The sequence below is a fragment of the Hirundo rustica genome, chromosome 5, assembly GCF_015227805.2.
Source record: "Hirundo rustica isolate bHirRus1 chromosome 5, bHirRus1.pri.v3, whole genome shotgun sequence".
NCBI classification, from domain to species: Eukaryota; Metazoa; Chordata; class Aves; order Passeriformes; family Hirundinidae; genus Hirundo; species Hirundo rustica.
The window spans coordinates 69,253,113-69,265,434 of NC_053454.1; the positions used below are offsets into that span (position 1 = coordinate 69,253,113).

General features: G+C 36.6%; 1 protein-coding gene across 5 annotated transcripts in view; it reads left to right on the forward strand.

Moving 5' to 3' along the window:
- Nucleotides 1–12,322, forward strand: part of PCDH10 (protocadherin 10) — a 138,948-nt gene that overhangs the window by 30,566 nt on the left and 96,060 nt on the right. The window contains exons 6-7 of one of the 5 annotated variants that reach the window (XM_040063977.2): nucleotides 362–436; nucleotides 2,653–4,591. The exons of 2 other annotated variants lie outside the window; for them this stretch is intronic. In XM_040063977.2, coding sequence (XP_039919911.1) covers nucleotides 362–396 — 35 coding nt within the window. In that variant the 3' untranslated portion in view covers nucleotides 397–436; nucleotides 2,653–4,591. Of the gene's footprint in view, nucleotides 1–361; nucleotides 437–2,652; nucleotides 4,592–12,322 lie in introns of those variants that run through there. 2 more of the 5 variants (XM_040063978.2, XM_040063979.2) reach the window with 2 other exon arrangements.

Sequence of the window (12,322 nt, forward strand, 5' to 3'; positions counted from 1 at the left end):
AAAATCTTTGTTGTTCTAGGTAGGATCAATGCAGCACAAATCTTGTACCCTAAGAATTTTAATTGTAGTGCTCGTGAACCTTCAATCATCGTGTTCACCTCAAATAATATTAGAATATATATACAATTAGTATCATTACATTATCAGAATTATGAAACTGCTTATTATTAAAGCCTTTTTTCTGCTTACCTGTACTCACACAGACTTGAAGCTTCCCTGTGTACTAGTTTGAGAGTTTGGAACAGGTGATAAAATAGGCATGAAAGAGAGAGCTGTGATCTCAGAGGAGATATTAGGCACCAGAAATTATGGTGTTCTTGTTCCAGCTCTTACACTGACTGTGATACTTCCATTTCTATAGCACTTGCCATCTCTGGATCTCAAAGTGGATTATAAAGAATAGTGATTTAAACCTTCCTGCACCTCTAGGAGATAGGTAAGCAATATTATTCCCATTTTACAGATGGAGAAATTGTGATACAGAGAGGCTTAGTGTTTGTTATTTAAAAGTTTATTTACAAACACACATGCATGCACACACACAGAACTGGAAACAGAAGTCAGAACTTTCATTGCTCTCTTTTTTAAGTTGAGTCCATCCTCCTTTCCATTTAACCTCTCTGATTTATATTCCCCATCTGTAAAAAGACGGAAATTGGTATAGACATGGAGAGATTTACTTGCACATAAATTTCTGCTCAGAGCCAGAAAAAAAGCCAGACAAATACGGAGCACAAAAGTTGCCTTTAAAATCCAATGCTTTTTATGTGTTGGCAGAGGATATTTTAAGATTTGGTACAACAATTTTTGTAGGCGGGGAGAGTTGCAGTACTTCTGCAGCTTAATGCATAATATTTAGCCATCGCTGTAAAGGGGCTTGGTTGTTTTGCAATATAAGCATGTTAACTGGAGATGAAGAATTTCAAAATGCATCAATTTACATGGCAAGAGGCCAGACACAGCCAGTAACTCAATCTCTGCATTATCTGAAAGACGGTGCCACGTCAGCACCACCAAGGCACTGTGTCAGGCGAGAGTGGGGCAGTGCATAAAAGCAGCCATTGCCCCAGCTGCATTTCTGTTTATCTTTCTCCCAGCAAAATCCTGCTCTGTCCATAGTGCAGCACGAGTTCCTCAGTGGCAGACACCATTCTAGACAGTTACACCTAAATATTTACAAGAGAACTGAAATTATGACTGAACTTTGGGAAAAAAAGTTTTAAAGATCCAATATAAGCCTTGTTATTTGTACTGCTATTATTGGAATGATTGCTTCTTGTAATATTAAAAAAGATACTTTAAAAAATGTCTAGATACTGGATTAATCTGATCCTGTACTGCATCAAAACATCCTGAAGGTTCTGATCTCATTATTCTTAAAAACATTGTTTAAAAAACATCTTGCAAAAGCTTTTAAAAATTCTTTCTAATTCTGTTACTGATTTGCTAATTTGTACTGAAACATTGAAGACCTTATATATCTGATGTTTTAATTTTAACAACACATCTGGCAATTTGCTGTATGTTGAACAGACAGCTTATACAGAAATGTTTTTCACATGTTTCTGTGTGCGTCCTGTAGCATAGGCAGGCTAGATTAGACAGACATACAACACCTCCAGAAACATTCTCCTGTAAGTAATCTAACCTCCCTGTGATACAGTACCCAGATTTCATACCTTTACTAGCGCATATATATGGGAAATAAGTATGGCTAATGTCTATATTTATGTTAAATGGAACGGAGACTGGATGTGTTTTTGTGTCACCACGCAAGCATCAACCTGTACATGACTCAAAGATCCATTCGAGAGTTAAGATTCCTTTTTTTGTTCCAGTTGTAAAACTGCATGCAGAGAAGCAGACTGAATTTCAGGTAGGGGTTTAGTTGATTTGGAGCTAAGGTAACACCTGATTTTATCACTACAAGCTTTACCAGATAATAATGGTGCTCATGCTAATTATAATATTTGAGCAAGTGAGTTAGTTCATTGTTTTAACGTGTGCCTGAGATCAAAATTTAACCTGGGTTCTTCCTAGTACAAATCATCTGTTACTTTTGCTCCCAATTACACTTAAAGTAGCCCTTCTTCATCGTGTAACATGAGTTAATTTTCAGCCTGACAGCAAATGCTGAAATTTGGATTGTAGCATTAATGCACCATTTTTTCATCTGTCAAACCAGACTGAAGGGTCATTTAGTGATGAGGATAATGGTTCACTTTGAAAGAGAAGGAAAACCAGCTTCTGAATTTAGGTGGAATTCTAGATTTTGCTTCAAAAAACAAGCTGAACTAGGGAAAGATTAGCCTGTGAAATTCCAGTAATACTTCACCTGTAAGTCTGAGTATTTGCCTTATCCTTATATTGATTCTGTAACAGGCACGCTGGAATATTTACCACGACAAGTTAGATAGAATAATAAAACAACCTATGAAATTTGGTGTTCAGGCAATCAAGCCTCCAGAAGAGGCTTTCTCTGAAAAGTGAATCAACATTAAACTGTTTGCTATAATGGGAATTTCCAGCGTCAGTTTATGACAAGATTTGATTGTTTCTCTACACCCTAAGAAATCCTAAACCTAAGAACTGTTGGAGACTGATTTTTTTATTTTTGTTCCTCTCAGAAGTGTCTCTCTTTCTTTCCTGCAGCACGGAAAAGGATATGCTAGTCACTTCTACAGGACTTACCTGAAGCAGCATGATTTGCACAAAAGAAAGTCGACCAACAAAAAGCATCAGCTTTCAACTTCATTATCTTGGCCATCCAGTTCTGTGTAACTGAAGGATTTGTGTGCTGTTGGAGACATCCTGGCCAACAATAGGACCTAATTGCTCTCAGCAGGCCTGAGAAATGAGTTGAAATGTGTAGAACTGTAGAAACTTCAGAGGCAACTGATCTTGCCTCTCTGATCAGTGTGTGCCTGTTTACAGCACTATATATCTTTCTCTCTCCAAAATGTCACTGAGCCCTTTAGATGTTTATATTCACCACAAAAAGCCAATCGTACAGATAAAAGAGATGTGCATTATAAATGCAATATCACTGTTTTAAACTTGACTGTTTTATATTATTTTTGTGTGATCAAGTGTTCCCCAAACTATTCCAACTTTACAAGAGAGATTGTGATCATGTTCTTTTCACCTGTGGGTCATAAAAATGTTGTTAATCTGAAGACCCACAAAATTATCAGAGACATTTCTGTAGTTTATACACCGTGTTGCAAAGTGTTTACTGTACTATTTCAAAGCTTCTAAATAAATATAAAATATATATATATTATATTATATATAATTTTCCGAAAAACGTGGTACAACTTAGTTGATTTTTAAATGGATTCATACAGTCTACACCATACACTAAAGTGAGAAGATAATTCAGGGTTCCTAGGCTATCCTTGCTAAAAACAAAAAAATAAAATAAACTTTTACTAGTACTTCCCCACAAATTCGTATTTTCGTCAAGCCTGTTTTTCTTGTTTAAAAGGAAAAAAAAAAAAAAGTAAGCTGTAAGCAACAACATTTTGTCTCAAAAGTTGTAAGAAATTTTCAATGCCAAAGATGCAGCTGTCAATATTACCCGAATGAGCGCAATGTACTATCAGAGGTATAAGTCACTCTCCATTATTTTGATTATGTTTCTATGGTTTTTAATTTGGAATCACAAAATCTTTTATAAGGCTCTATAAATCACCTGTATATGTTGTTAAAAAGAACACTGGGTGTCTGTACATTTTGCAATGTAAGATATAATGTAAGTGAAGTTAAGTATTTTAAGAAAAATCATCCCAAGCTCATAAATATGTATGCATACATACATAAATACACACACACACAAACGCCCACACATCTCTCTTTAACATAGTTTTGTGAAACTATACAAATGTATTGCCTAAAAATATTTCTCTTGTGGCTAGGAATAGTTGTTGATAGAAATCAAATTACAAAGGCAAAGTATATGCCAAACTCTTTTATCACAAAGGAGATTTCCAATTAGGAACATGGCACATTCCCAGCTGATCCCTGTCCCATTGGACTTAAAATGGTGTTGGCTGCCATCTTTGTTGGGAAAAGGATTAAGCCCTTGCATATAATCTTTATGTTCTGTAATAATTCTGTGGTCTGAAACAGTATCTTAGAGCGTTTCTTTTCTATGAAATATTTAAAAAAGTAAAATTTCAAAGGTAAAGTTTAAAACTACTTTCATGTCCATTTACTAAATGTAAAAATCTAGTAAAATTTTTTCTTTTTTTTTTTTTGTGCTGTGATTTTTTCCCCCCACTGTACCTTAATATGTCGAATAATGAAAACAAATGAGAGCACACTTTATTTTCAGCCAATGCTTAGCCAAATTCAAACCAGTTCCTACTGATGATTCAATATTAAGTAAAACAAGGGAAAACGTTTCATTGATTGCAGTGGGATTTGGATCATGCCGTTACATAGGAATTCTGTTGTGCCCACCAATGCTGCCATGGGATGAATGTGTGAGAGGTCACTTCTGTGTTATAATAGAATTCGGGTGTCTTGGTTTTGTTTGGTTGTTTGGTTTTTGGTTTTTTTTTTGTTTTTTTTTTTTTTTTTTTTTTTTTTTTGTTCTTTTTAGTGGCAGTTTCTATTAGATAGGGGTATATAAATCACCTGTATGAAAACCATTCTGCTGTGGATCCAAATATATAATGGGAATCCAACATTCCTGATCAAATCCCGTAAGTTCTTTGTACACCTAGTGGACTAGGTCCTGAAGTTGTTAATTTAATATTCCAAACAAAAAAAATATTCTCGTTAAACACTTTAATGTGCACATCCAGCACATTTGTATAAAGAAAAATGTTTCATGAGATCCTTTTAAAAACGTTTGTTTTACAAAACCCAATCCAAAAATCACCCAAACCACTTCAATAGCTATTGATTTGAGCAAATAAAACACTGAAATGTTTCTACTGCAGTAGGTAGCAGACCTTTTAGTTGCCTACAGTCTTCATTTATTTTATGAAGAAAAACAATGGAATTTGTGACAAACATTTCATTTAAAGGAGATTGTTAGTTTTTCTTGTTTCTGCTTTTAAACCAAGAAAGTCCTTGCCATTCTTAAACCTGTTTCTAAGGAACTTTTTAATACAGACTTATATGGTAATTTATAGTTGTTTTCGATCTTTGAGTGGAAAGGGAAATTATTTTATTTTCTATTTCACAAACAGCCAAAGTGTTTTGATTTAATTAAACTCTCTTCACATTTGCATGCCATTTCTTTTTCTGAAAAAATTTTAACCATATCATGTCCTGTCATTCATTTCCAAAATGGAACTCTTTCCATCAAGTGAGATACGCATACAGATTTATTAATCCTCTTCATTTTTATAAAGTGTTAAATACCATTGGCATTGGTCCATATATACACAGAAATCCTGAGTTCACTGGGGGAGTCCTAGAGGGAGTCATAGTAGGCTGCAGAACTGTCAACAAAAAGGAAGAATTGAAGCCTGAGCTCTTGAGCTAAAGCTGTAGCTTTTGCTGGTTTCCCTTGCTCACTGTGAGTTTTGGTGCTCTAACATTTGCTGGCACAGGCCTTGGGACACATGAAAACCCAGTACATAGCTGCTGTCCCAAGAGAAGGGCAAATTGGGCAGTGCAGAGGCTAAATCTGTCCTGTCTCTTTGTTTTAGTGGGCATCAGGCCATCTCCCATTGGAACTGCCTGGTTCAGCATCTCCCATGTATTCCATCGTGCTACTGGGTGCCCTGTCTGCAGGGACAGGTCTGTAAATGCCTTCAAACATCAGCTCTGTGTGTGTGCCTCTTCCTCTGCAAAGCATATGTGCTGCAAGTATTGGAGGACTTTTCATTTGCATACTGGAGCCAACAGTGAACTGAAAGTAATCAGGAAATATTTAGGTTGGATATTAAGGGGAAAGATCGATACCCATAAAACTGAGATAAGGAAGGGTTTGGAATCTCCTTCATTGTAGGTTTTCAAGGACAGCTCAGAAAACACCTGTAAGGGATGATATGAGTGTACTTAAACTTGCCTCAGAGAAAAAGCACAGACAAGGCTCTCGGTCCTATTGTTCTGTAATGTTCCTGGTGGGGCTTGCTGGGCTTTGGAGGAGTTAATCTGTGCACAGCTGTAGGGATAAGAATGTTCTGTCCTTCAATTATTTCCATGAAGCAATATTTAATGTCTAAATTTACAATTTATAAGCATAATAGAACAAGCTGCCTGTGAGAATAACTGTCTTTGGAGTAAATTAGAGTTCAAGCAGAGAAGACAAGGTCTTTTAAAAGATGAAAATATGGAATCAGATCTGACCTTTTTTTTTTTTTTTCAATTCTTGATTTAGATACGTAGCAATAGATTTCTAAGCAGCTTGCCTAATAATATTCTTCAAAATCAGATTTTAGTTTCTTCCAGATTTATTCTTCCAAAACTTAGAAATACTAAAACATCTCACTACTTGAAATAATCTTCCAATTTTTTAAAGCAAGTTTTTGCTAACATGCCTACCGAGGGAAGGTATTTCCATGAACATACACTTTATGTTACAGGTACAAGGTGTAGTAAATTTTCATTAGTGTTGTTGCAAATTTAGGTGAAACAAAAGACACAGATAAATACAATTTGTAAAGATTTCTGCATTACAGCCTCTATATAGTTGTGGGGGAGATACGTGTGTGTGTGTGTGTGTGTGTGTGTGTAACTATAGTTCAAATTCTGGGAAGTTGCCACAGGATTTTTTTTTTTTTACTGCTCCTATCAGTGAATGTAAACAAAAGGGTAGAAACACATGTTAGGGTACTACAAAACTGGACTTGTTCCTTAGTGTAGAATGGAGTTTTGCATTCAAGAATTCAGCCGCTTCTTCATGTGTTATACCCACAATCAAGCACACAACTTTTTTTTTTTTTAACTTCCAAAATTTTACCTGCTCATAGAAAGGTTGGGTTTTTTTCATTCATTTTTAAAGTAATATCATTCCTCAGGGTAAAGGGTGGATAAAGAGATAGTCTTCCTAGGCTGATAAATTGCAATTGCAATTTTGCAAGGCTGTTAAATATTTGTATGTCTTACCTGGAGAAAGCCGATCATATCCTGCCACTGTTCCATGTTCTACTCTCAAGTTTTATGGCATTTGTACTTGTGAATTAAAACCTATACCAAGGTGTAGGGGCCAAAATGAGCGTCTTTGGTATCCATTTAGTTATTGCAATTTGATTGCAAAAACTTGGCATCAGATGTCTGTAAAGGGTAGCAAGTTGTTTATTCTGTTCTGTTTGCGGTAATGTAAAAGACAGCCAGTAGGACTTTATTATAATATTGTGCTACGACAAGTTCTGAAACTGTGAGTCCAATCCTTTGCACTGATCCCTACAATCAGAGATCAAATTCTTCTTAAAGAGCTCCTTCATTTTATTTTGTCTCTAAGAAATGGATACATATATATATATATATAAACAAATATACACAGCCATTACAATCCATTGTTGAGCATCCGTGTTTTTGTAGATACCCTCATATGTAAGAAATAAGCAAGAACTAACTTGGACAGATTTCTTGAACTGAAATTGTTTTTGAATTTGAATTTGTTAATAAAGTTCATGATACTGACAGACATCAAGAAAAATGAAATCTCTGTGGGTGTAGCTCTCCAGAAGGCAAACGCTTCACTTAGGAAGTATCCTGTCAAAAAACTGTATAAATGGAACTGCTGGAAATATTGCTGAGTCAAGATGAAAGATGCTGTGCTAAAGCTTTCTTGTTCACTGTGTCAGCACTGATTAAAGTGTCGTCTGGATGGTAACCACTTTAGGCAAGCAGAAGATATCAAAAATTGCAAACAGGATTCAGATAATATTTACCATCCCTGCGGAAGAGAGACTTAGACGAATAGGTGAATATATACCAAAATTCTCATCTATATCATACAATATGGAAAAAACAGCTAAGTCAAACATTTAAGGAAAGAGAATGCTGTCAAATACATGCACTTCAAAGATTAAAGTTCATCTGATGCTCAACTTAGAAGCATAGTTTGGGTAACTCATCTTTGACTTGCACTAACCCTGGAGAGCAATGTATAGTATGACAAAGCCTTACCACTACATGATAAAGGGAATGTAACCAAACCTACCTTAAGATTTAGAAGTCTTGGATACAAACATTCGTTGCAAAACCAAGCTGTATTTTATGTGCATCAGAGCCTAATTCCATTAAAGGCAGTGGCCCAAGTTGCAGTGATCTAAAGGAGAGCAAATGGAAGTTTCTGTTTCTTTCGTTACGCGTTTTTAAGCAAGAGCAACCTGCAATAAAATTATTTGACATCAGAAAAAGGGAAACTTCGCTGGTTTTGCTTTAAAAAAAGCTGCACAATCCAGTTTGGAAATTTGGAAGTTTGGACATGGCTATGTGTCAGCCTAAAACAGACATTTCTGATAATTTTATCTCAAAGCAAAATAACACAAGATGATAAGTGATATAAATGTTTAGGTTTTCTGTTAGGCTATGTGTCAGCCTAAAATAGACATTTCTGATAATTTTATCTCAAAGCAAAATAACACAAGATGATAAGTGATATAAATGTTTAGGTTTTCTGTTAGGATAAAGACAGAAATGCAGTCCTGAAAAGTGTGATTCATATTTTTATTATGCAGAAGTTCAGACGACTAAAAATTCATTGGAGCAGAGTATTCTTACACTCCCCTAGTCATTGATTGAAAATGTGAAAAAAACAAGCAAAGAAAACCTCAATCTCATGGATGTTTCAAAAGGTTTTGCTCTGTAAGGTAAAAAACAGACCTAAGAACATTACCTCCTTTCAGACCTGGCTGAAAGATGTTTTCTATCTATCATCACTGCTGGTCTAACATACTTGGAGTGTAAAAGCTGTCCTCTGAATGGTTTGCACGTTCATGTCAGTGGAGGGAGGGTATTCCCATTTGTTGAGAATAATATGGAAAAAAGACCTAAATGAAGCCTGGTGTCAAAATTGCCTAGTAATTCCATCCCCATCACTACAGGTTTTCTAACCAGGTATCAGAGTAATCTTGGGCTGAAACTCTATGGGATTGCAGATGGAAAAGCAGTGTCGTGGCACTGTTCCTATGTGAAGAGGAAAATGAGAAGGAAGAGAAAAAGAGAACATTCTCTGCTCTTCCTAGTCTCACAGAAAACATTAATTGATACTTAGATAGTGTTTTGTTCAGGAACATAAATATCACTAAAGGAGAAAGATTTCACCACGAGAGCAATATATTTGTTGTGGCTTACGCTATATTAAAAAAAAAAAAAAAAAAAAGAATGCAAGCAAACATTCTCCTGCTCAACCCCCTGAAGATGAGGGTAAATGATGCCCTTGGAGCTCACAGCCATTCAGTTTTTGAGAGAGGCTCTGTTCGATTTATATTCTGGCTGTCAACAAAGAAAGAGAAGAGAGACAGCGTGCTGGAAGTTAAAGATAGGTAATTAATATAGTCTAGGGGGAAAATGCAATATACCTTGTAATAATATCATTAAACCTCACTGAGCTGCTTGAAACGATCTGTTAAAAATTAAACAAACAAGCAAACAAAACCCCCCAAACAAAAAATAAATCTGCTTCTTGGCACTCCAGGCACGCATTTACATGAGATCGATCACAGCTAAGTTGAAATAAAATGGCTGAGGTATATATGTGAGGTATCATACTTTCCTTAAACCTGTTTCCAGAGGATGGGAAGGGGATCAGTCCTGGCATCCAGCACCTCCTTGGGGACAGGAACATTCCCCAACACTCCTCATCCTATTGTGAAAATTTAAGAATTTACAAACTTCCTTTCAGATGTATTATTATATATTCTGATTCAAGTACTACTTTTTAAAGGATGATACTTCCCTGTGCTTTTGACCATTTATGTCAGCTATTTTTGAGGGCTTCCTGTCATTATGAATAGTTAACTAATAGACTTACCAGTCTAACTTAAGTTTTCCTTTATATTTAGAGATGGAGTTCAAGTAGCCGTTATCATATAGAAACTGTGATTAAGGCTCCTGGGTTTAATTTTGTACTTTGATTACTGTTGTTGATGCCTTAACACAGGGAATTAATTTATTTTATTATTAAAGAAATAAAATTTTGTTCAATTTTGTAAATCTGATCTAAGAAGTACCCCTTATTTAGGAAAAGATTGAGGCAAAATCAAGTAGCTTACTGTTTTTCTTTTTTATATAAATAATTTCCAGACCTACCATTGCTCAGGAGGAAGAACATGAAATGCAGTAACAGAAAATATTTGAAGTTTGCACACTGATTCACTGGACTGGGGAAATTGCTTTCCTGTTTCCTTTCTATCTGGAGTAAACTGGAAACCACTATTTGCATGCAAACTTTTTAGGTGTTTGATTCTTCATTCACCGATTTAAATCTACCACTTTACTGCACATGATGCTAATGTTCACAGATCTAAAGCTTCAGGGGAGAAAAATCAAAAGATCTTATGTTCTCATCCCAAATATAACTGTCAGCACTGGAAAGTATATGGGAATTGAAAAAAATATTAATTTTATAGATGGTTATTTTTTATTGATAGATTGTTTTAAGATGGACTTAAAGATAAATTTATTGACTGCTGTTCTGTGTGCTTTTATATCCTTTATTATTAACCAAAATATACTCCACTCTTATGACAGATGCCTGCATCACTATCCTTATTTTCCTGAGGCATAACTGAGAAACTTCTTACTGCAGAGATGGGAACAGATCCTAGTTCCTAAATCAAAATAATAAGAGAAAAAAACACCACAACAGTCATAATGCAATAAAACAATGTAAAATCACACGGGGGCTACCATACTGAGCTCTCCCCACACCTAGGTTAATGAGCTAACTAGCAGTCTAGAGAGCAATACGCAATTTGGTGCCCTTGGTCTCTCTGTCAAAAGAATAATAATTATTCTTTTCAAAATGGGACAGCTTCAAAGAGAAAAATGAAGAGCTCTTCATCTTTCCACTCAGAGCCTAAATCCTTTTGGATTTGATGATTAGGGAGGGTTGGGAAAAGGAAATTGGGTTTAGATCCCATCATATTAAAGAAGCATTTGTCCTCAGCAGCCAAGATTATGAGCAAATACTATGATCATAGGGCATAAAAAGGGCCTCTATCAGCATTTCTTTGTCTGCTGGTTTTCTGCAAACACCTAAAAATAGGATCCTGTTTTGTTGAGACGTTTGTTAAGATGTTAAAGACTAGATACCTAAGATTTCCTGGCAGATGGTATTACTTCTGGAATCTTTTCTCAGGATGTGAGAAATCTGTGTTCAGTTCTTTCCACCTCACGTAATTTCTGCATCCACAACCAGCTTAGAAGAATTTCAAGCAAGTTGGAGGGTTGTGTCCTTTTCTACTGTTGCAGTCAGTAAGAGCATTTAAACATCTCTTGCTTCAGGAACTAGGCACACTTGCCACCTCCCACGGGTTACCACTCAGTAAGTACAGGCTCATTTCCTTGCTTTCCAGCGAGTGTACTGTGCAAAAAGTTTTGCTCAGTAGGCATTTGTAGGTGACACATAGAGTGGCAGCAGGCATATAACAGAGAGCTTTCACTTCTTCCAAAGGGAGGGATCAAGAAAAAAACACCCCTGACATCCTGGTCATGCAGATGAATGTCTTGCCAGATAACATTTGGACATAACTGTGGCAAGGGCAGTCTAAAAATCCTGCACTAAGAGAATGCATTGCTGGGAGGGACTTACCTGGTATTTGCTCAGCAAATATTGAAAAGTTCAGAGGTTCTGGATAACTGAATAAATTTTCTGCAAGGTCTTTCCTGAGCATCCTGTTGACGACAACAAAATTACCATACCAGTTGAGTCGCTTCCCCGGAACAAGCGCCTGCACACCAGCATCATAAACTGCAAAGACGCAGAGAAGACATAAAGTAAGAATGTGGCTTACAGAACTGCTGGCAGAAAAAGTGGATTTGCCCACCCCTCGGATTCCCATGGACTACTTTGATGGCCTCAGACTTCCCCAGGATGCATCTCACCCTGGTTCTCCTCACTAGGCCTGATGCTGAGCTCTACCATGGGCCAGTGTTTCAGCCCTTCCTTGGCCCAGTCCTTTCCCCAGGGAGGTGCTCAAAGCCCAGAGCTGGGGTTGCCTCCACCTGCTCTCTGCTGGAGAGAGTGGGACAGACCTTGTTCTGCCACCCCTGGGGAGCCCCCCTCCCCTAAGCACCCTGATATCAGGCAGTCATTTTTCCTAATTCTCTTGCCTTGCTGCAGGATCAGCAGTTTGAGTGTCATTACCAATACAAGTTGACCTAATCTCTTCTTAGAGACTGGAATAAA